The sequence below is a fragment of the Aquila chrysaetos genome, chromosome 7, assembly GCF_900496995.4.
Source record: "Aquila chrysaetos chrysaetos chromosome 7, bAquChr1.4, whole genome shotgun sequence".
Taxonomy (NCBI): Eukaryota; Metazoa; Chordata; class Aves; order Accipitriformes; family Accipitridae; genus Aquila; species Aquila chrysaetos.
In genome coordinates this window covers 39468085-39493540 of record NC_044010.1, presented here as the reverse complement: position 1 = coordinate 39493540, position 25456 = coordinate 39468085, and the positions used below count along the sequence as shown (strand labels likewise).

Sequence of the window (25456 nt, the reverse complement as noted above, 5' to 3'; positions counted from 1 at the left end):
AACAACCCTTTGGCTGAAAAAACAGGGCTGGGCTCTTGAGCAGTGAGAATGAACAGCACAGACACGGGAGTGCTGCTTTTCAGGCATGTCAAATTATGCATCATATCCTGTAAACAGGTATCCAAAGCTGTAACTCACAATTTTCACTCCTTTGATGCTTATATTCTTCATGCACAATGTATATTCTTTGCAGTGGATGGGCAAGACTGTGGGGTATCATAAAACAATAACAAATTCTGTCCTTTTTTGACACCTATCTCCTAACACTTTTTATTAAGCAGGGAATGTTTTTGTTAATTTGTAAGTAAGTGATGACTTGCAAACAAATATTTTCACAGATCTGGAAATGACTAATCTTTGATGATGCTTCCCTGGGGGTGATGCTTCCCTTGCCATCAAATCAACAGCCTGGTTTGTCTCCCAGATGAAGAGGGGAAAGAAATCTGCTACTCCAAGTCTGTTGGACATGAAAAGCCAGAAGCAGGAACATACCAGGTAAGAGCGTATTTTTCTATCAAGCATTGCAGTATGTGGCCTCTAGTAATTACTGCCCATCTTCTACACTGCTCACTGTTCCTTTATTATATTCCTTCTGGCAATGATTTCCATACTGCTATTAGCTGTTTTTTCCTCACTGCTGCTGAAAACAGGTACTTGCATTGCCTTCAGCTTATGCTTTGTGTCTGTGATCGACCATGTTATTAGTGGAACTGAAAGACACTGCTCGGTTGCTTGTACACTTTCAATATGAGGCTAATATCTCTGTCTGTTATAATCATTTGCAGAGAGGTATTTTGATCCAACTTTTGAATTAATCAATAAAAGTTTATCTCCAAAAGGAAGTTTAGACAACTATCTGTTTGCAAAACAATATTTTATTAATAAAAAGACTTGTAAACAGTAAGAAAGAAACCCCAATTTTACACTGAATGAAAAATCCAAAATAAACTCCCAGAAACGTGCCTCAGTTCTTCACTCTCTGTACAAGAAATCCCATTGGGTAGTAATCCTACACACACATTTATCTAAAGATGGCTGAAAGTACAAAAAAGCAACATGCATACTTCTATGCAAAGTAGCTACACAGCTGGACAGACTTTAACAATAGACACAAAAAATCTGTACATCAGTGATTAAAAAAGCCATGCTTTTGTGTAGCACCAAGGGGAGAATTACGTGGATTAAAAAAAATTCACCGACAACTGCAGGCCCTGCGATCCTGAATTAGGGACATGACTGGCCAATTTCTGCTTGCAGTTTCATCTCTTCTTTTCTCAAGGGAAAATTGTCAATAAGTGCAAAGAGCTCAGCTGGCGTTGCTGGGAAAGGATAACGTTCCTTGTCCATTCCGTGCTTGTCCATCACCACGATGTTGAAATTGTAATGGGGGATCCTCAGCAGCAGCCTGCAAAATAAGGAATGTGTTTTGTTAAAGCCCATCATCCACTGCCTGGGCACTTCAAACTAATACATGGCAGAACCAGCCTGTTGGATCTAAGCAGAGGAAGGCAGGGATGGTCAGAGGGGGCTATACAGGCTCTGCTTTGTTTCAGCTGTAAGAACAAGGAGTCCGATAGAGAGCAGGTGCCTGCATGTGCTGGAGGCTGTACCTCTGCGTTAGGGAAGTGGCAAGGTAGCTGCACTCGGCTTTGTTTTCTTCTCAGACCTCTGACTGTTAGTATAGCACATATCATTCCCTATTGCTATCACAAGAGAAAAAAAAAAAGGTAAGACAAAAGTACTATAATCATTGCCCAATGAAAACCACTGCCATGGAGCTCGAGTTACAAGTAGACTATTCCCTTTCTTGGCTACCACATGGCATAGAACCACAATGAGGAAAAAAAAGCAGGACAATTATTGGAATCAGTTTTCATCACTTCTTAATAATAACCATCTACCTGGTGGTAACTCCAATTTAGGAGAACAAAAGCCACTGCTAATCAGGGCAGAATCCTTTCCTTCCAAGTGGTAAAACAGGTCATTTGAGCTCCTCTGGAGGTGTGACAGGTGTAACAAAAGTATATCCTTGGTGCTCTTTTCATCTTTTGCTTGAAGGAGTTAATGAACTAGAAGATCCTTAGACATGCAGTCCATCAACACCACTGGTGTGGGGAAAATAAATTCAGGCAGCCATGACAGAATGGTGTCAGGACAGGAAAGCTGCCATGAAGAAGAGGGTCTGGGGGGGGTTGTTGGTAAGGTGCGAAGCATCAAAATTGACCTTCCTCAGCCTTCTAACAGGTTTGAGTGCTCTAGGTGGCTTCTTGTTGCAGTTAGGGAGCTTGGCTATTAAATTCAAACTAAAATAAAGTTTGAAGCTAAGCTATGGTGATAGGAAACTACCTTCCTCCTGTGCCTCATCTCACCTAAGAAAAAATGCTTACCTTCTACAAATCCAAATGCTAACTTCTGAGGTTTCCAAAGTTTTAACTAGAGTACCTGTGCTCATTAGTTTACTGAATGTCAGTTCTGGACAGCATCTTTATTCAAGATGTTTAAGGGTGCATTTCATTTTGATTTAAGTGCCTTGCAGAACTAGAATGCTGTAATTCACACACTGCAGTAACAACAGAGAAAAAAAAATCAAATGGAAAACTAACTGACTTTTACTGAGTGCATGGCAGGTCATACTATACCAATTTCTGAAATGTAACCCCATTAAAGGTTGGAGGGGGGGTGGTGGCAGGGGCAGGGAATAAGGTGTTACCAGAGCTGCTTATTTTCTACAGAGCCACAAGAAAACCATTTCAACTTTAGTAAAAGTACTTTTACTTTTTTGAATAAAAGAGAAAGCTCTTTGTGCTCTCTTTTTCCTTTTATAGAGAACAAATGTTTTTATATTTTGCAATCCAAAAAAACCTCTCCAACTTGTCAGCATTTTTTATTGTCCCCAGTTGAAACTCGCTCCATTTCCTCAGGCATATCACAGAAGATGTTGCCTAAAATGCTCCTGGACTTTTTTCCTAAATAACTACTACTTTCCCTGCCAATGAGGCCTCCTGGCCCTAGGAAACGCTGGCACTTGAAGTCTCCCTTTCAAGTGAAAACCAACCCCCTGCCACTCTAAACCCAAGTTAAAACAGTTTAGGCACCTCAGTAAAACTGTTGTAGTCAGGCTGGGGAGGCTGAGATAATTGCCCCTTTGAAATCCTGCCCATATCATTTCTACATGTGGGACTTCAAAGAGCAACCACTGCTTCCCCTTCTAGCCTGGCCGCAGCCACCAGCAGCGCTGCAGAGATGAGCTGTTGCTGCCATTTGGGGCTGCACTGGCAGCCGCTCCAAGGCTGTCCTTGCAAAGTGATTGCAGCCTGTCATGACTGCATCGGACCAACTCCAGCACAAATAGAGACATACTTGAAGTGTTTTCAGTGGCAGCACCCAAAAATATAGACCTATAACACGATCAAAGAGATACATGGGGAGTTCACACGAATTCAGAAATTCACTCACTTTGAGCAAAAGGTCAAGGAAGACATGGCACTTGAAAGAATGGCATAGACTTCAACTTGTGACCCATTTAAATGTGAAACAAGCTGAAGTCTATGCTTTTAATTTCATAAATACCAAATGCCCACAAATTTACAGTAGCTATTGCACAGAGAGCAAGCAAATTAATCCTAAAACTTACTCATCAATGTCTGCCTTCCAGCATCTTGCTATGTACGTTAGAGTAGAATGTGTCTATTTAGAGAGTGAGATGCAGGGAATCAAAAGCAATACATCATATATGCTAAGGTGCAAACACAACAGTAGAGAGAGCTTACTTTACCTGAGTTGCAGGGCAAGCGATGGGGGCAGCAGCTTTACACCTATTCTTCCTATCTGTGCTGGGAAGACACCAACCAATTCAACTACAGTAACGTGTCGGAGGTCTAAACCACACTGTGCTGGCTGGAAGGGTTAAAAGAAGAAAGAGGTGTGTTAGTTATCAGTGAGAGAACGGGGGTTGGTTGATTTGAGCATGCAGCGAGTGTTCATAAAGAGTCCGATCTTCTTATGTTAGTGAGATGGTTTAAACTGAAATGAGAGCATACTTTGAAAAGTCTCTAATTCTCACTGCGAAGAACTACAGCCTCATGACTCCAGGGGATGGTAAATGACGGATTCTTAACTACGCTAAGAAAAACAACACACAGGGACCACCTAGGAGAAATATAAACTTGGCTTTGTAATGACATGAAAAGATGCCAGGGTATTAAGCATTGTGCCACTAATCTAATTTGGCAATCAAAGCAAGGTATGTGAAATGGAAGTCAACTGCAGAAAGTTTTCTTTCATGCCAACTTGTTTGACAACTGTCAAGCAGTGGGGAAAGTACTATAGCCATTAAATTTAGTATTTTAAACTATTTCATTTTGATCAATATATTGAATTTTCTTGCCAAGTTAATCTAATGGGGGAAAAGAAAAAAAAAATGTTTTTTTTAACACAACTGTAATTTAAGCCAGCAGTTAAAAACATCATCATGTCCATAACCCAATGACTATTCATACTGAATTTTGTTACAGTTGTGAGAAAAGAAACAAGATAGATAGAAGCACTTGCTGCTGTGAAAGAATACAGGACTGACTCCTTTCCCTGAGGACACAGATACATTTCTGAGATACATCCCTAAGTCTAAGAAGAACCTAGAAAGAGCATCACATTTACAACACATAAGGACAATTATCAAGTTTTCTGTTTTTTTGGAGCAAAATACCCCACTGCTGTCTCCAGCACTCTGGATGATTTCTATGCTGGGTCTCCAGTCCTTTGTTTGCTGGTGCACTGGTTATTTCTGAAGCTATTCACACTTCCTTGCATCACAGTTACAGTCTGTAAGCCTGGTTTGCATGAACTGCAACCACTTAAATGCTGATGGTTTGGGTTTTTTTCAGCTTCTTAAGGAGCTGAGTAACAGAATGATTATTGAGCACAAGTTAAATTAATTTGGGGAGGATGGAAGAGGGCCGGAACTGCTTGGGATTCAGCGACTGGTCAGTCAGAGGCAGCACAATCCAGAAGGGAGCTGAATTAGAGACTGGGGAGATGTTTAAACTGAAACCCAGGTAAGGTAAAAAGGATTAATCCAGAACCACTACTGCTTCAGCCAGATCCTCCAATGGCTGCAATATAACAGCTGAAGTTTGTGGATTTATATCAAACAGTGGAGCTTTTCCTCTTGTGTCTTTCCTTAAAAATAAATAAAAAAAAAAATAGTTGCAGCCCCCCACCCCGAACTGTTTTTACCTGCAGCATCCCCAACTGCATCCTGTAGAAGAAGTTGGCTGCAGTAGGGGTTGAAATAATTAGCAGTCTCCGCTTCTCATAAAATTGATCCAGAAGTGCAGCTGCAGTCCTCACATTCACATTAATATTCATGGCTAGAATTAAATTTAAAACAAAAGTTACAGAGCATACTGAAAACAGATCCATTTCTAAAAGCACAAACTGTTAGACAGCAGAAGCACAGGAATGAGAGAATAATAATAAAGAAGATAGGGGTGAAATACTGGCCTCACTGAAGCCAACAATTTTATCTTAAGCTGTTCTGGCTTGCAAGATGGATTGACTCCAGAATGTGAAGTTTTATACAGAGCTGTGGGCTAAAACATGCTATAAGTTGTGAGGTACCATCATCATCCTAGGAAAGAACAGCCAAGGGTGGCAAAGACTTCAGCTGTAAGTGCAAATTGGCAGAGGAGACGAAGATGTTAGGTTTCTTACCTCTAGGGCATTAAAGTTTGCAGCTGTATTCCACCTCACACCCCCTTCCCAAATTCTCACTGCCACAAGAACCATTGCTCTGGCAGCCCGTCTGGTAAAGTGGTGAAATACTCACTTACGTGCACAGGTTGGCTCCACTCCCGACCACCCCAAATTGTACTGGCATACTCTAGCTGGGCTTCCTTGCAGCTCGTAGCCACCAATGCAGGAGAACTCACATGTAGCACCATAGTTATTTCCATCACCTGAACACTTGATGTAGCCATTATCTGGGGCATTTAATTTCACACAGCGCCTGACTTTAAGCAAGAGGCAAAAAAAAAAAAAAAAAAAAAAAAAAAAAAAAAAAAAGACAAGGCATGAATCACCCTGTTTGTTACAGGGTAGCATGGCCAGTGGAATACCAATATGGAAGACATTTTTCTGTTTGCTTTCTGTATTGTTAGATTTATGTTAGACTTATGTTTAGACTTAAAAACCCCAACCAACCAAAAAAAAAAACCCTCTTAACTCATATGAGCTGTTGGAGAAGGAGACTGGCCTGGCTGAACAGAGAGCTTTGCCTGGAACCCAGAGGAAAAAAAAAAAACAAAACCAAAACAAAACAGTTTCTGACCTTTGGAAGATGGGGCAGGCAACCCAGGAGGACAACAAGGATGTTGTGAGGTTATGCGGGGAGAAAATTAGAAGGGCCAAAGCTCTCAAAGAACTTAATCTGGCTACTGTCATAAAAGACAATAAAAAAGGTTTCTATAAATACATCAGCAACAAAAGGAGGGTTAAGGAGAATCTCCATCCTTTATTGGATGCAGGGGGAAACATAGCGACAAAGGCTGAGGAAAAGGCTGAGGTACTTAATGCTTTCTTTGCCTCAGTCTTTAATAGCAAGACCACTTGTTCTCCGGGTACCCAGCCCCCTCAGCCGGAAGACAGGGATGGGGAGCAGAATGAAGCCCCATAATCCAAGGGGAAATGGTTAGTGACCTGCTACACCACTTAGACACACAGACCTGGGGGTGCTGGTTGACAGCCGGCTGAATACGAGCCAGCAGTGTGCCCAGGTGGCCAAGAAGGCCAACGGCATCCTGGCTTATATCAGAACTAGTGTGGCCAGCAGGAGCAGGGAAGTGATCATCCCCCCGTACTCGGCACTGGTGAGGCTGCACCGTGAGTGCTGTGTTCAGTTTTGGGCCCCTTGCTACAGGAAAGACATTGAGGTGTTGGAGCGTGTCCAGAGAAGGGCAACCAAGCTGGTGGTGAGGGGCCTGGAGCACAAGTCTTATGAGGAGCGGCTGAGGGAACTGGTGTTGTTCAGCCTGGAGAAAAGGAGGCTGAGGGGAGACCTTATCGCTCTCTACACCTACCTGAGAGCAGGCTGTAGTGAGGTGGGTGCTGGTCTCTGCTATCAAGTAACTAGTGATAGGACAAGAGGAAATGGCCTCAAGTTGTGCCACAGGAGGTTTACATTGGATATTAGGGAAAATTCTTCACCAAAAGGGTTATCAAGCATTGGAACAGGCTTCCCAGGGAAGTGGTGGAGTCACCATCCCTGGAGGTATTTAAAAGATGTGTAGATGTGGCTCTTAAGGACATGGTTTAGTGGTGGACTTGGCATTGCTAGGTTAATGGTTGGACCTGATGATCTTAAAGGTCTTTTCCAGCCTAAATGATTCTATGGTTCTGTATGTAAACTGAAATGATACAGATGTATAGGTGTATGCATGTGATTGATTGTGGTGTCATGGTGACAAAAGGTCATGGAGCTCAAAGAGAGCTGAAGCTGAAACCTACAGGTTTCACCTCTGTGTATTCAAATCCAGATTTCAAGATCTGGACTTTTGTGAAAGGGCAGCCCTGCTTGACAGATGCGAGTCACAGCTGAAAAAACTCCTTTGCATACTTGTTTCAGCAGCTCACAAGCTAAGTATCAGGGAGAAGCCAGCAGGAGGGAAGGAGTGCGGAGCTGGAGGCAGGACAGATCAATGAAGCTCTTCCCTGATGTGTGGAGTACAGGCTGTCCAACCTGCTGCAGGCCTGGCCGCCTTGTCTCGAGCAAGACAGCGTTCTCCCTTTCAGCATCAACATACAGTTTATATACACATACATATGCAGACAAATATAGAAATGAGGACATTTCTCAAACTGCCTACCAGTGCAAATCAGTGACTGTATTTATGTAGGATAAAAACATCACTCTTACCTCTGACTTTAACAAGAAATTTGCAAGTGCCTTTGTTTTCAGCTCTGTCATACACGGTATATTGGATTTTGTGGTCGCCTTCTGGAAAATGTGACCCTGGTGGCAGGCCTTTCAAAATAACACTGAAAATAAAAAAAAAAAAAAAAAAAAAAAGAGAGAGAGAGATAAAATGGGACAGGCATTCATAAATTCACCAGCATTTTCCTACTGACAATGCTGTAAAAGCCTGAATAGTGAAGGTTGTGGCATGCTAAGACTGGCTGCATTATGTGACTCAAGACTGAGAGTAAGCAAAGGAAGAAGCTGGGCAGCAGAGACCACAACAGCCCACCCTGGAGTCATACAAAAGGGTCCCACCCTGCTGACACAAGGGAGGCAGACCAGGCAGGGCCTGCTTGCTTCCTATAAGGCAATCCATAGTGTAGCCAAGCATCACGTCATGCCCAAAGGAACTTGAGCTTCCTTTTCCTTACATAAGGAAAAATCAAGCTTGATCCTCCCTCATTTTGTATTGTCAGGGCTGCAGCATAACCCAGAGCTGGTGGACTGCAAGAAAACTTCCAGCCTCTTACAATGGGGACATACCCCATCTGAGTGCTCTGCACTGCTCCTGTGACTATAGTAATGTAGAAAAATGGAATAGAAAGCAAGATCTATTGTCACAGCAGAAGGGTGTAGTGATCCACAGCAGTGTTTTCACCTGGAACTTGCTTGTTCCTATCCTGCAAATGTGTCAGGCGAATTCAGATGTACTAAATGTATCCTCGGTACTGAAGAAGTGAGGTTGAGCAGTGTTCCACGTAATGGGAAAGCTTACGTACTCACGGGACTGCAGGACCCAGTGCATTTAAGGAAAGCACTGTACACTCTATAAAACATCACAGTTTAGCAAGATTTTATAAAAACAGATTTATGGAAAAGCTTCCACAGATTCAACAGCTAGCCTTTTCAGAGCTGGGAACAGTTACTCATATGACAAAGTCTACATGGGTATTCCCCATTTTTTTTTGCTTGCCAGACACTATTTCATCAACAAGACTTTGGAATTTCTTTACTCCGACACTTTTCAAAGTTTTTATTTTATCAGGCTTAATTTTTTTTATGCTGTTAATTGCCATAGAATTATCACATTAGACCTCAACAGCAGTATTGTTTTTAATTGTGTAATTAATTCTTTTTTCTGTTATTATTTAAAATGTAATAATAACAAGGCAATGTCACTGTGTCTTTCAACAGCTTTTTTGTATTCACATAAGACTGTAAACTTCTTTAAGCTTACAACTTTGAGATTTTAAGCTTAACCAGTCCGCTAATACCAAGATGTAACTTGCTTAATGAAAAAAACAGATTTTCTATACTCTTTCCATTACAATAATCTAGACAGACTGCCATAAATCCTGCACGATAAAGATAGGAAAATCAGAGATAGTGGTACCATCACAAGCGCACCTTGCTCTTCCGGGAAGTGTGACTGTGAAACCATAAAAATTGACAAGGAAATTTTGAAGAAAGTGTTAAGTTTAAATCCTATGTTTAAAGCTCCCTAAGTTTCAAATGAGAGGCATTACTTTACAAGTAACTGCAGAACGCTGTGACATCAGTACTCAGCACTACTTCAGGAAGAAGCCTAAAGATCATTGCAGATATTGTTTTGTGACACAATTCATCTTGGGTTTTTTTAAGACAGTCAAAATTATCTCTGCTACTGCCTCCAATGTACTATTATCTTTTCATTGTTATGTATAAAAGGTAACTTGCTGTAAGAAAACTTGTTGCATGTGAGAAGAGACCCACAAAGCAGCTCTGGAAAGTTTCACAGGTGCAGTCAAAATGCTATTGTCATTTATTCCATCAGCTCTAAAATAACCACAACAATCTGCTACCCCTCTACATGCCAGGTCCTGAATGATTCAAGTTGTCAATTTTTAATTTTTCAATTCTTTACATGTGACAGCTGTAAATAAGCATCTTGGATGAATTAAGGGGAAGGAGCACCTGGCCACCCTCATCAAGTGAATTACTAACCAAGCACCCCAGGAATAAAAAGGAGAAAAGGCAAACATTTACAGATTTGCACCTACTCTGTCAGAATCCCATCAGCAGTGTCTCGTCCCTCCGGGGTATCCCAGAACACTCTGGCCGTCAACTTGTTGGGCTCCGCAGTTTTCTCCTTCACGCTTGGACACTGGATTCTTGGAGGTTCAGTATCTGTTGAAATAAACATCACAGAAGTGGGCACATGTGCATGTGTTATAGCTATGCATTTTCTTCACAGCTCTTGCCCTGTTGTCAGCATAATTCAGGACCACCTTCAGCTGGCCTCCTCAACACTGGAGCTGTCCCAGCCAAGGCAGGTAGAGCCTGTACTTCTCACATTTTTGTGAGTAAGAGATGACAACGATCACCCCCCCACACCTAATGTAAAAAACTAATTAAAAAGTAGTTATTGTAACTTTCTTTATCTAGTCCCCAGTTAAAAAGCAATGTCTACAAATTGACTGTATTTAGCTTTGAACTCTAAGAAAGAATACGCAAGATTGTACCTGAGGAGTCTGACCCTTCTGTTTATCTGCTCTGCCTCTCTTTGTTCATCTGTGCAGTAGATATTGTGATTAAGAACATTTGTAAAGCACACTGAACGCAAATCTCTCTCTATGATAACTTTGCATGTTTTTGTTAAATTCTTGATTATTTTTCCTGCAGCAATGGCAAAAAGAGAAACAATGGAAGACTAACACAATTTTCATTTTGCAGGGAGTTGCTGCTCCATTTGATTTTTTTCAAGTAATTCTTATAATAATGCCTTACAGGTAATACAAAACAAAAGTAGACCAGGTAAGTTTTGAAAGCCTGTTTAACAGCTAGCAGAACACTGTGGCTATTATTCAGGAGTAAAGGAACAGTGGTGATGATAAAAGACCCTGATAAAGGACAAAGGCACAGCTACTCATCTCCAGCTGCTTCTGTTGCCAGTCCTGCCAGCATAGCAGAAATATATGGGCGAACCAAGTCCAAACACCATCACAATCATTAAAAAAAAAAAAAAAAAAAAATCTTTAATAGCTTAGTCTCAAGTTTTTTTACCATCGCTTAGGTTATACGCAAAATGAAGTCTAAAGCCATAGAGTCATCTATCAGCTTTAAAAATCAACACAGAGACAGGATTGCTCTTTACCTGCACATAGAAAACAATCCCTAAGTGCTGCTTAAAATTTAAGGGGTGGCAGGCCTTGTCTTTTCATTTGCAGGGCAGACACAAAAAGTATAAATCTGGATTTCTTTCAAAAAAAACCAGCAATGAGAAAAGGTTTAGGTCTTTATAAAGCATCAAATATACAAAATAATTTCATAAACCTTCATATTCTACAAGCAACACACAATGTTTTCTACCAGTATAACTAGGGCAAGTGCAGCCCTGCTATAACCCCTTCAAACTTTTAATGGTATTCCAAGGACCTGGGACTCTTGAAAACTGGCTTATCTCTATTTCTTCTGCAAGAGTTTTCTTCCAACCCCAAACACTGCAGCTTTGTGAGGCACTTCCACAGGAAGAGATCCTGTCTTAATTTTGCACAGGAGGGAGTGGGGGAGGCACAGGCAAGTAAGTGTGGTACCGAAGTTATTCAGAAAACATCAGGAATATTGCAAACTGCCTTACGCAAATGCTTATTTTTGTGGGTTGTTTTTGCAAATAAACAATGAAAAAATATATGTATCTTCCTATAGTATTGGGAGGATAACAGTTGATTTCTTTGTAGATCTTACTAGAAGGTGAAGCTAGCAAGACTGGGTTCCCACTGCAGGGAGTGGAGCAATCACAATTGAACAGCAGAATCCTATAAACAGCTTTTGAAGCTTCCTGTGCTTTACAAGAACACCCTTCACTAAAGATACATAAGGCAGTTAGTTACTTCTTTATGGCTTCTTTAACTTTTTCACTTTTTTGAGTTCTTTGATTCCTCCTTCCCTCATCTGCTGCAGTACACAGGCAAGCAGGATTTTCAAGCATCCACTCCAGCTGTAGGAAGCACTTTGTCTCCCTTCCTCATGTTCCTTATTCACTCCCTTATTTTTGGATTACCTTCCCATTATATGTGGAAACCTGCTCACACCACAGCCAGCGAGAGCTCTGCCCTCCTCTACAAAACTACGTTGCTCTCAATAACCCCCCAGCGCAGCTGAATGAGGGCAGGAAATAACCCAGTCTCACCAAGGCTGCTTCTGGCTCTGGTTAGTTTACTGTGGTGACAGCTCACCACTGTGCTATGGACAGTATACATTTATTCCAGCATGACATTTATTTAAAGACAGAATGGCATTTAAAGACCCAGTGTTTTAAGCACTTAATTAATCAGAAAGCTCATTACGTTACTTAGCGCAGAGAAGACTGGCTGGTATGAACCAGCTTGGATTTCCACATCGTAAAGACAAACAATATGGTTACTGTGGGAACCAACTCGCTGAGCACCCACGGGCCAGGCAGCCTTTTTTAGCTGGACTTAAAAATTCCTGGAAAGGATATTTTCTTTGGTCATTTCAGCTGCCTCTTAGCATTCAACAGGCACTAAATGAATCCCACCAGAAAACCTCTGCTTCGCAACAGACCAAGAGAAAGCAGCTGTCTACCAAAGAGGCTCTTTAACTGCAGTGGCCACTGGGATGTGTTAAGCCAAACAGCGCTCAGGTCTTTTTCCTCATGCCCTTTCTACAAAGTTGCAGCCAATCTACAGCATATTAAGCACCTTGGCCACAGCTTGGCAGAAGGAAGACAGGTCTAAAAAACCCCAACCCATTTAAATGCAGATAAGGTGACCAGAGAACATGCAGGCAAATGCACAAGTGACAAAACTGAAACACAACCCCCCAAAAAACCTTCAATAAAACGTATGATGTGAGCAAGGTGCCCACCTGCAGGTCAGAAAACTAAACTGGTTCCAAAACAAACCCCAACAGAGGAACCCACAAGATTGCTGACTGCTGGGGAGGTTTTATCAGAGGGAAAAAATCGTCCTGTAAGTGCCGGGTTGTCAGACTCTCGCTTAATAAGTGTTCCTGGGCAGAATTGGAGCCAGGACACGCTGCAAGGTGTCTGAGCCCCTACGGCTAGTCTTACGCTTTTACTACAGTGTCACTGCTGAAAAACCGACGAAAAGCCAAGCGGACTTATTTAAGCTGTTTAGCAGGGCTATGTATTAAACGGGTGAATCTTGCCTGCAAGGTTTAAATCACGGGCACGGAAATGGAGTTTTCATAAAAGATTTGGCACTGTTCAGCCACATTCTTGTAAGTTGTTGCTCTCCTCGGCAGCGGCAACTGGTACTCTGGCTCTGTGCGGTGAAGTGGCATTGCAGACATGGCATCAGGAGGTCAGCAGTGGAATACCGAATTTTAAAGCAGCCTTTTAAACTTTGTGGAGAAAAATGCGAAGTTTTCAAATAGGTTTTAGATTTTTTTTTTTTTTTTTTTAAACATACTTCTGGGACTGGCCATATTAACAATTTCAACAAAATTTAAAGAGCTTGTTAACTGCCTTTCTCATAGTTTGTTAAGGGTTTATGTTTATTTGCTTGTGAATTTGGGATGAAAAGAGGAAAGAAACAGAGGGATGGTACTGACTGCCCAGTGCTTGCTTATTCAAGAGTCCACATGGGATAGGTAAACGGTCTGCTGATATATAAACATACTGTTACTGATTGCTGATGACGTTAAACAATGGCTGGAAGTTAATTCAAAACATTAGTCTGTGTCAAAAGCATGAAGAGATGAAGAGACTGGAAATCATAAAAGGGGGAATGAAAAACATTGTCCTGCTCTCCCCAACGCCCTCCTCAAGGCATTGCTCTCTATTTCAAAACATCCATTATCAGGGCCTGTATAATTAATGACTCAGAGTGCAAAGCTCATTTCAGACATCCATAGTTGGAAGCTGTTAGTTAACTACTTAGGATAAGACTGTATTGATGTGACAAAAGGATGACTTAGCACAGTGACAGCCATATACCACAACCTCTGTTATACAATCAGCAGGAAAATGAAACCTTTCTAGAAGAAAAGGTGGTGACATTTTTCTATCTTCTAGAGGAAAATACCTATTTCAATCTGTGTTACAGTGCATTAAGGATATAGTGGAAATATTATCCAAGTCAGTATTGGCATTTTTAGCTAACTGATAACCAAAAGCAGCTGTATGTTGATTTTTTTTTTCCATCAAAAGTTATTCCAGCAACATGAAAGCTATCCTTCCTCTTACAGGAGGGGAACAGGGGACAGACAGTCTGCTGTGTTAGGACAGAATACTCACCGTCTGTAAGGGTTTTTGTAACTGACTGATAAAACATACCTAATTTTCTTTAATTGAAGAAAAACCAACACACTTTTTTCCCCCTTTTAATGAATATCTGTTTCAGCAATAATGTTAGCCTTATGCCTTTCCTACATGGATCTTCACTATTGCACTGTGAACCCCACATAGTTTTGTGCAAAAATGCTAAGGAGCGCAACTGCAGTACAAAAGGATAGAGGAAAGCCCCTTGTTTTCAAGAGGATTATAAATTCAGGTCTGCAGTAATTTTGCCATACTTGATGCCAATAGCTGTGGTGTCCCTGGGCCACTTCCCTACCTATTTGCAATGACACGAACTTTACCAGCCCATGCCTACGATCACAAATAACATCCCTACTGTGCACAGTGCAACTAACTACTTACATGCTAAAGTAAGAAATAAACCAGCCTCTTTGCCTTTGTATTTCATTGCTCCCCCCACCTTAATTTTACTACTCAGCTGAAAGTGAGCTGTTCAGGCAGTTCTCTCCCAGCCACTGGTAAGCTTTTGTAGGCTGCAGTTCACCAATGACTTTTCTGTAACTACTGAATTACAGTAAGGGATATGTTGTCAACTGCAAGCTGCATTATATTGTTAGTGTCATGTCTGGTCACAAAAAAAAATCTCTATCCTACCTATCAAGAGGTCAAAACATAACCTTATTAAACAATTTGCTAACTGCACAACTCACTATTTGCATATAGGAACTATGTGCACACAAGGTTTGAAGGGGTCTTCTCCATGCTATGTGGTATTGCCAGAACTTAAATAATAGTATTTTTACTGGGTTACTCGGGACTTGCAATCATACCCTATGCAGCAACTATCCTGCATTTTTGGAATAAAAAAGAAGTGTTGGTGCTAACTTAGCCTCTTTTTTGCTTAAGACATTCTTGCTTACTCTACTCTGCAAGGCAGCATCCTCTGTAATAAGAACTCCATTGCTGCAAACAGATGAGGTTCTGAAATTGCCAGGAAACACAGAGGACAATATTTTATCATTCCCAAACTTAAAAGGGTTTGTTTTTCTTCCTCTGCCCACATCATTGAGAAGGACAAGGCTTGTTTTTGTCAATAAAAACAAAAGACACCACAAACAGTCTAGACCCAAGCAGAAGGCTCATTTCTACATTTGTACAACACCAAGTAACAGGAAACCTGAACAAAATCCTACGAATGTCAGGCCACAGTGGAGAGACTCCAAAGCCATTTGCCAACCTAGACTGATCCACAGGCATTTTGAGGAAAACCGAGTTATCATACACAGAAAACACTGAGCACAAATACTCTACCACCCACAAGCTTAAATTACTGGTAGCCAATTCAGATGGCCAAAAAATACTTTCCTTTGTGGGTGGCTGCTGAACCTTTTATCAGAGACTTCCCAGAAACAAGAGCAGCAGCTGAGACTTCACTATCTGCTGAAATCTCATTAGTATGAAGGAAAGTTAAATCTCAGTATTTGTTTATCTCTCTTTTGATTTATGTATATAAAACCAATTATTCCAGCTGAGGTTCCCATGAGACCGCTGACTATGTAATGAAAATTGCTGGCATAACTAATGTGAACTAGGCTGCAATTTAGTTTAGCTCACTGCAACCATGCTGGTAACTACAGTCCATTCATATTCTGGGATATATTTGGAAACCATGACCCCAAGAAAGAACAGCAACAGGGGAGGTCAGACAAAGGGTTTGGTTTCAAACCTGTTTTATCACTAAGTTGCAGAGAGCAGGACAGGCTCCAGCACAGAGAACATGCTAGAAGAGCAGCATAGTCACCAACGAGTCACCCAGGAGATCAGCAAAGGCTGTTATAAGCATTGTAAAGCACTGACTATTTACACCAGCCTCATCTTTATTAAAGTGATAATGCTTAGACCTGATCGTGTATGTGTGTAAGGAAGACGGTCACTTGGGACTGAAAGTATACCAAGTGACAGCACTTTGTATGCCTTGGAAAACTGTCCTCTGCTTCCTCGAAAGGGACAGTTGCTTTTTCCCCCCCAGAAACTGGATAAAAGAGCATTTTTTAATTCATTTGGAGGACTCGGGCACCAGGAGGTACCTCAAGATATAGACCTTTCCAGGATGCAGACTAACCATCCTACTTACCAACGCAGGATGCTGGCCGGCCACTCCAAACTTTGTTGTCCATGCACGTTACTATACGGTCGCCTTTCAGCTGGTATCCCGGTGAACAGTAGTACTCACACCTTGAGCCAAAGTAGGCACCATCTAAACACTTGAAGCCCCCGTTGGTCGGCATGGACAGGGTGGGGCAGCGCTTTTCTGGAATAGAAAACAGAGATTTCTGGAAACCTGTTGTCCCCCTGTAGAGTAATGTGAATGTGGGGTATTACACAGAAATAAGAATGCAGCTAGCAAACAACAAGTGGGAGAAAGTCATGTTCCACATGAGGCTTTTCACACTGTTCTTATTAGCTGCGTTTCAAATTTAACTTTACAAACACAGTGGCCTAATGCAATATTTATATGAGAAAAAGATGACAGGTACCTAATCCTCTCTTTTCAGAAAGTGTTTTACAGCAAGAGCCCACTTAGACATCCAATACAAATTGTGTCACCTTACAAAATCCAAGATAGGCAGTATCTTAAAGGAGCTTTATGGCTCCGTCATAAAATTATTCCCACAAATCAAAATCCCACACTCATAAAATGTTCCTTATCTTTGTCCTCTGCCAAGAGTATTTGTACCATTCATGACACTTATCACGCCATGTACCACCATAAGATCCTCAGCAACAAGCCAATATACATATCCAAGTATACTGTCAATGTTTAAAATGCAAATAATCCCTAGATCTCTGTTTTAAAGGCAAGTAAAGTTTATTGTCTGCTGAATCTGAGGCACAAGCTGCATGCACAAATTTCACAGCTACTTACGTTTGCAAAGCACTTTCCCAGACCAGCGTTTGCTTGACTGACAAATTAGCTGCTGAGGGCCATGCAGTTCGTAGCCTTTTTGACAGCGAATATCACACCTTGTTCCCAATACATTCTTGTAATATTCCCCTTGAGGTGTCCTGCAGTTTGCATAACCGTGTTTCACCTTAATGGGGGAGCACCACGGTGTTTCTAGCACAGAGAACGAAAAACCACTCATAGTACTTTGCAAAATGTAAAAGGTCAGACACAAACATAAAATCACTTTCTTTGTTCAAGGTCACAGAGAAGAAATGGAAAAAAAGGTCTTATTTAAAAAGCCACCAATCCTCAAAGTGGAGAAGTAACAGTGCAGCAAGGTGCACCAAGTCTTACACACCAGAAGGTCAGCCCTTCAAAGACTGGCAGCTCTTTTTTATTACAAAAATTAAAGATTGTAGCCATTAGATTGGGGGCGGGGGGGGGGGGGGGGGGGGGGTCGGCCATGGTTTTTTGTCCATGGAATAAGTGTGCCACCATGTGGACAGTTTAATGACAACCGGACCTTTCCCCCCCTCTTTTTTAAATGGATACATCTACCTTCTGTTTGGTAACAAAAATCTGCATCCATTAGGAACACCTTTGGTCTAGCTGTAGTTGTAATCCTTACAACATTTAGCTCTCTCACTGCCCATTTGAAAAAAAAAAAAAAATCTTCCATAATAATTTGTGCAGTAAAGCTGAACTCTGTGATAGTTCAAGCTCTCCCACAGTTAGAAAGGATGTGACTTACATAAATCATATTGCCAGTATGTCAAGCCTGTCTGTACACATCCTTCATGTGTCAGAACAACCATTCAGGTTTTAAGTACGACTCCAGTTTTGCGAAGTTACTTTCCAAGTTAGCACCCAGGATTAAACCCAAACTGGAACTTGTGAAGTGTGCAAGAACAGCAGCTCCTTCGCTGTTCTTGGCAGTTCTGCGATGCCACACTGAAACGTTCAACTACTCTTTATATCACCAACAAAATAGTCTTCTACCAGCAAATGGGCACAATATCATTGCCATGATTAAATCTGAAGGCAAGTGTCCAATCCAACAGACTAAGTCAAGAGCTTTTGAGAAAGATCTGACCTTATTCCTCTTTTTGGTAGTAATTTGTAGCTTCCAAGGGCAACATGCATTCAGGCACAATGCATATATTTGACAGCACAAACCCCTGCACTTCCTATTGTCAAATCCTTCAGAGGATATCAATGTTCATTCATGAGCATACTATATACTTAGCACATATTCAGAAAAGGGAACCCAAGCTGCAGAAATTTAAATCCAGTTCTAAATGTTCTCAAAGGTCTGGACTTCATGTGTCATAGTCTTCACCTCCAAAGATGGGTGGAGGACTATCTTTCCCTAATATGACGGAAATGTAGCCTCAAGTATGAGAATCACCTTCTAGTTCCTCCTGGATGCAGTACAGTGACATGGATGGATCTGCCAAGTCAGAGGAAAGATGGAATTTGGCTGGGACTTCACGGCTAATGCTCCTAGCAAACTCATCGGAAAAAGGGAAACAGATGTACATAAAACTGAACCTTTAATAACTGGTCAGGACTACACTTTAAAATACTCACGATATGGGTACCATCTTCTTGTGAGGATTAAACACCATACTATGATACTGATGGGTGCAGTATCAAAGAGAGACTTCCCCTTCGCAGCCAAAGCTTCAAAATCTTTGTTTAGCTTTGACAACAGAGTGTACCAACAAAGCCATACTTTTTCTGCAGCAAGCAGCTTCTCACTAGGAGTTTCCTACACAAGGAGTGACTAAGCCTGCCCCTTCTCAGCTCCAAGAGTTGAAAAGGACATATCGAGAGGGAGGGAGAGAGGGAAGGATTGCAAGGCAAAAAGAGAAAGATGACAGGTCCTGAAATCCTGTGGGACAACGTGTGACATGCAGGAGGTATATGACAAAACTTTTGAAGCCTGCAAGAAAGATGGAAAAAAAAAACCCAAGCAAACTAAACACAGAGTTTTAGCCTTCATCCTGACAAAGTCACAGGAGACATTTAAAAATAATTTCTAGGTCATCTTTGGCAGATGTTCACTTCCAGCTCTTAATTCCTGTAGTTATTATGTACATTTTTCTACATGATTTGGACCAGTTCCTCACAAACAAAAATCAATACAGCCTACTTCTCATACATGGGATATTTATATTCAGTGTACAATGTCTCTAGGACATATTCACGCTTTCCCAATGGAAACTATATTTTACACCTACGTTTTGCTGTGCTGGTCCTGAAACAACATAAATAGCATCTGAGGACTAAAATCAGAGACTAATTGTCAAGCTTTTGACTAGACCAAGAGCATGTTCCTCTAGGTTAGTCTGTTTCTGAAGCAGTCGTATTGTACTGCGACGTGCTTATTTTTGTATTTCACCAATGCATGTGAAAAGCCTTTACAAAGATGTACAAGTGGCATTATTCCCAGTGTCACCAAACAGGCAGTAACCAAGGCATGGGAAACAAGCAGACCAGTCTAACAGCACACAGCAGGTTAGGGGCAGAGTGCAGTTCAGCTTTTTGGCACAGCCACACAATCATCCCATCTCTGTTTTTTTCCACCTATGGTCCTATTTTCCAAAAGTACTGAACGTCGAATACATCCTCCACTATTTACCTTACAATTATGCAAAGTAGTTTGGTGGAGAGTGGTTTTTGTTGTGGATGGGTTTGTTGGTTTGTATGGGTTTTTTTTTTAGAACTATTTCCTGTCCTTCGCCCTAACCTCTATCCCATAGTTACCAAAAGACATTAAAAAAAACCCATCAACTGACTTGGGCCACTTTGTTGAGGGGCTGTATCACAGTGGCTCACATTTCTTATGCTTGCTATGAACCAAATTAAAACTGGGAGAGCAGTTGAGGAGTGTGAGCTAATGGGAACAGAAGTCAATCAGCTACTGCTGCAGTAATGAGTGATGACAGCACCCATCTCTGCAGCCTCCTGAGCTGCCTACCCCACTGCCACTGGTGCAGTCTCAAGCATCACCTCTGACCACTCTCTGGGGGAAGCCACGCTTTTTGGATTCACAGAGGCAGACAGAGGCAGCCTCTGTCTCATTCTCCTCCTGGAGAAATCCTCTTCCTCCTCCACTAACAACAGCTTTTCCATAATCACTCCTTCAGTGGTCTCATCCCCAAAATTTCCAACTTTTCTATCACACTTATTCTTCTCATGCCCTGAGACCCTAAACAACTTCTTTTTTTTTTTTTAATTAAAAAAAAAAAAGTTTTTTCCACTTGCCATAGGATCTCCTTAACTAAGGAGAAGGCCTCAGTTTTTCTGCAGAAGGGTTTAAACCTGAAGTTACTAGGAAAACACTTGACTGAAGAGGCACAACAGGGGGGATGAAGACTCAGGTAGGCTGAGCCTTTGCCCCAGCCAGCTACATAATCCTTTAGCAAATCAGTTCAAGGTATTTACACCTCAGGTTTTCCACATATACAATGTGCAAACGCACATGGCTGATCTCCTTTGTAAAAGGTGTTAAGACAAATACACTTTGCAACATGATCAAGAGGCTAATAAAAAAAAAGGCAAAGCAGCTGTTTCAGGTATTGCAAATTGCCTGAGTTTTTCTGCTAATTTTTGTGGCTTTAAAAACATGCTTGCCTTGAGTAAACAGCTGCACATGTATTTAAAAAAAAAAAAAAAGTGGCAGCTAATAGCTAACAAATGCAGTTTAATGCATAAACAGAATACTGATAAAGAAAAAGCCCTTTCTGTAGTGTCGTTGCAGCTACGGTGGTCTACAGAGAGAAACAAAGCAACGCTCCTAGGGAGGGGTAACACATCTTTTACTGGACCAAATGATATTGTCAGAAAGAAAAACAAAACCAGGCATGCTTTTGGATGCAGATAACTTGATGAGCTTAGGAGGAACATCTGTTTCATCTAAATATTATTATCGTTACTCTGGAACTGAACATGATTAGAAGAAAGTGGGTGAGGCAGGGTTTATAGGGGGGCAAATATCTGGGTTTAGACCAACTGATAGCACTGAAAAAAAAACCCATCTAACTTGAAAAGCTTATGTGCCTGAAAGCACATCAAACGATACAACAAAGTTTTAGATCAAAGTTTGTTTATTTTTAAGCAAAGGCACATATTGGTTTTCAAAGGCTAAGCAGCTACATGGAGTATTTGTGGAATATTAGGGCTGGATGGGGCCCTGAGAGGTCACACAAGCTGTTCCCTGCCTCAAGAAAAGATCAGCCGTGTTCCTGAAGGCTTTGGGAATAAGAAAAGCTACAGGTTTCCCAAGCATCTGTTCTGGAGCTTCACCATCTGTACTGGGCTCTGTTCACCTAACTGAAATTTGAGTTTTTAGGTACCAGGACTTATGTAATGTTTTTTTGTTTAACAGAAAGTTTGTGCCATTCCTCAGCGATACAATAGCCTGCGTTATCACTTAGTAGTAAAACATTTCAGAGACTCAGTCCTGTGTTTGAAACCACCGGACAACAGGCAGCAAGCAGAAATAGTTGAAGCCGCTATGTTGCCTCTACAGCTAGGGCTACCGTTTGATCATCACACTATTTGAGAAAACATATAAGGAATGAGGATCATCAAAGCAGTGGCACTAGAACTGTGATGAACACAGCAACTGCTGTATTTGGGAAGCCCTTCCTCATCAAATACGATCCAAGACAGCCATACCAAGTGGCATGAAGGAAAGCATTTTCTAGAGCATCGTTTCCCCCAACCCTCAGTCCTGTTTAAACACCAGCCTCAGCTGAGCATTTCCTTCACAAGCAGCGTGCAAAGTGACCGGCTATACTGTTGCTTGCTGGTACACCAGCCAACAGAGCTGAGGGTTCACCAGGGAGGAAGGGAAAATATCTGTAAAAATGCTGTGGGCACAGAAAGTGTCAGCGATGTTTCTCTGGAAAGCTGAGCAAGTTGAAAAACATCCAGATGAAGACAAAAGGTTTGGTAGGAGGTCAATTCCCTCCCCCCCGCAATAAACTGCAATGTTTTGTTTGCAGATGCCACAGAGGACAAATTTGTGTGCTTACTTGCACTGTTTAGGGAGTATGTGTGCAAAGAAAAAACAATACTGCTTACATATGTTAACACCAGTTAAGAAAATTCATTTAGTTATTTGTTACTGGGAAGTTTTATTTGCCGAACAATGGGCCATACCCAAGATGCTGGACTGCACATATAAGGAGAAGCTCTGAACGTAGCTACTCAGCCCATTTTTCCTTGCTTTGTCTTTCTCCACCCCCTTCCCCCCAGTACCAACTTAAATAAGTATGCTAATGAAGAGTGAGCCTTTTCTACTCCAGCGCTTTATACTCTTAGATTCACATTGTCTGATCTGCAACATTTGGCAGTAGCGCTTCCAAACTCAGGGTAGTTTTTAATATCTGCGTGAATGAGTCATTATGTTTCACTTACCCCGGTGACATTTTGGCTGACATGAGTATAATCCATTTTGGATCACCATATAAAAGGAATTTATACAGAATCCGCATTTTAACTACTTGCCTGCCCTGGCATGAATTGGCATTGATTTATCTTCATGATCTCTGGAATTCTTTTTCTATGTGTCTGCAGAGGGTTACATGTTAAAAGGCAAAGAAAAATGAGTTTACCTAAATAAAGCTTTAGAGAAATATTTCTGCATGTGTTTGAAAGCAAAATTTTATACTGAAGTATTTTACTGGGAGGAACATAAGACATTTATGAAAACAGCAACATAGCCATATGTATGCATCTGTGCCTTCCCCTTTGTTCTTCATAAATGTCTGAATTACTTTATGACTTACCTCTTATAAGGCCCATTGATTCTTTGCAGAGAATCAATAATGTACAAGAAGACACCAATGCCCAGTATTTTCAAGTAATCAGAATGATTACAATTCTAGCATGTCCACAGATTAGTTTACCAAAATGAAACACAGTTACCATTTAAAGTGACAAATTAAATGCTAAGTTTCTTTACTGTCCAGGCTTCTGAAGGATTTTGGCAGAGGAGAGAGGTATTGAGACAGAAGCAGACTTTTTAAGAAAACGGACATAGTAAATGGAAGATTTACTGGTAGTGGCAAAAAACTTCTGAATCTTGCTGAATGGCAAAATCTTCTAGAATAGGGAAGAAAACCTGAATTTGCTTTATAAACACACCAGTCCCTTCACTCATTCATCCAGCTACATAATTTGTTTTTGGAATGTACACGTTCATTTGTTAAACACACTTCACTTGGCATTTCAGGTAGCAGGTTAACCTGAAATGCAAACAATTTTACGGGGCAGGGGGGTTGGGGGAAGAGGTCATGAAAATCACATTCTCTTGCATGTACTTCTATACATTACCATCAGCAGGCCCAGGTTTTGAGTCAGCTTATCATTGATGGTTTTGTTAGGATGTATGAAGAAGAAAGAGAAGCTCTTCCCAGATTTTCATGATTTAACAACCTGATCTTCCAAGAGCAAAGGCAGTGCAAAAGTTACTTACTCAGGTGCATAAAAGAGTGGTGATCAGTACTTCGTCTAATTTCCATTGTTAAAAAAGCAGAAATTAAATCTTGATCTAAAAATCCATGAGAAAAACCATGGAACTGGATCACCAAGATTTTATAATCCATGAAAAGAAAAAGAACGAAGCTTTCTCTGAGCAATCAGCTGATCCTTAGCACATAAGCAAAGCATTCACCTTTATATCTATTGCGTGCATACACATCTTCGTCATCTTCAAGGGGTGAATATCCCGATCCTACAATACAAAATAGAGAAAAAAAACTGCAGCAAGAAAGGAAATATAAATTAAGAATAAAAGAAAGCTTTGCGAAAAGACATGCAAGATGAGGATGCAATAATCTATGCAATGCCATCAGCACGGGCTTCTCTGAAGCTCAGATTCACAGCAGACCCAGTTTATAGTGAATTTGGAAGGGGAAAATTGATTTGATAATCAAGTGAAATTGTAAATCTCTCTCACTGCTCCTAGAGCAATGTTGTGCAATGCCATGTTGCACAAGTCAAGTCACAGTTCCTCTGCTATGGAAAGCCCACCTACCATGAAGCTGAGCAGAGAGAACAGAGGAGGTACAGGTGAAGGGGCACATCAAAGGTTTCACTATAAAGTGGTTCCATAGCGTCAGTGGCTGTTAACAGCCATCAGGCCAAACAGCAGAAGTAAAATGTGCATAACTCAAGAACAACCCTCTTTTACGACCTGTATGATCTTCATATCAAGAACAAAACATTGAGGTACATGACCTGCAAACACAAGTTACACTCAAATAAAAAACACAGTTTGGTATCAAGCAGTCCTCTGGGGTTGTTCAAAATAAAGAGATAGTATAGTTCTGTACTTCTAAAAACCTGTGCAACAGTTAAAAGCTTAAAATAAAGGTAGAAAATGCTTTATAAAAACCAGAAACCATTTGGAGCACCACCATTCAAGTAATTCATCAATAAAACACGGCAGCCGGCAAGAAAGCCTTCAAAATATCCTTAAGCAACATTTAATTAAACTCAGCAGCTTCAGAGCATGAAATCTAGTCTAAATTCTAGATAAGTCTTCTCCAAGAAGAAGGGCTCATACAAATTTCCCCTCTGAGAAATCTAAAAGCCTTACATGCAATAGGCAGGTACTAAGCAGGCTCAGCACTATGGTACGGGAGCTCCTCACACATGGTATCTCAAATTACAGCTATGGGGCTATTTCACCACCATTTGCTGAGGTCCGAGACCACGGTCTGTACAAGCTGCTGCTTCAAGTTAAGCTAAATTAAATAATTCAGGCACCTCAATAAGCTACCAATTTAATGCGCAAAGCACACAAACTTTCTGCAGAAATCAAACCCAAGAGATGTTAATGGCTAGGATGATTTAGCATAAGGATAAAAGAGCTACCAAAACAATGTTTGTCTCCCCAAAATTATTGCTAGCATCTGTCAACAGATTCCGTTTCTTATAAAAAACAAACTAAACTGCCCAGAAAGCGGTGAAACTTGACTTCTTACTCTACCAACCTCAGGAAAATCCGGGAGAGAAACCCAGCCCACGCATCTGCAGCTGCTCGGTGGAGTAGCTTTAGGGCATAGGGTCTAGCGTTCTCCACAGCATCAGCTGCAGCACTGCTCGCAAGGGTTCGGACCGCCTGAAGACGAGACTCTTTGCATCTCCCGTGACCCTTCCCTCCCCATTACTTGTGCCTTGGGCACTAACACCCAGGACCCACGAACCAGCCTGCGGCACTCAGTAGCTCTTTCTGGGAACCGCAGGGAAGCGGCAGATACACGTGCTCCACGTC

At 41.3% G+C, this 25456-nt stretch overlaps 1 protein-coding gene and 1 long non-coding RNA gene across 3 annotated transcripts in view; one reads left to right on the top strand and one right to left on the bottom strand.

Moving 5' to 3' along the window:
- Positions 1–352: 352 nt before the first annotated feature.
- On the top strand, positions 353–11621 carry LOC115343909. Its single transcript, XR_003924331.1, has 2 exons — positions 353–495; positions 9867–11621. It is a non-coding gene; the product is annotated as an uncharacterized LOC115343909 (long non-coding RNA).
- SRPX (sushi repeat containing protein X-linked) overlaps positions 860–25456 on the bottom strand; it is a 50918-nt gene continuing 26321 nt past the window's right edge. The window contains exons 2-10 of one of the 2 annotated variants that reach the window (XM_030020485.2): positions 23852–23911; positions 17143–17334; positions 16351–16527; positions 9994–10120; positions 7913–8034; positions 5832–6011; positions 5236–5369; positions 3776–3897; positions 860–1405 (exon numbers count right to left, since the gene is read on the bottom strand). In XM_030020485.2, the coding sequence (XP_029876345.1) occupies positions 1225–1405; positions 3776–3897; positions 5236–5369; positions 5832–6011; positions 7913–8034; positions 9994–10120; positions 16351–16527; positions 17143–17334; positions 23852–23911 (1295 nt within the window). In that variant the 3' untranslated portion in view covers positions 860–1224. The remainder of the gene's footprint in view (positions 1406–3775; positions 3898–5235; positions 5370–5831; positions 6012–7912; positions 8035–9993; positions 10121–16350; positions 16528–17142; positions 17335–23851; positions 23912–25456) is intronic. The other variant, XM_030020486.2, reaches the window with a different exon arrangement.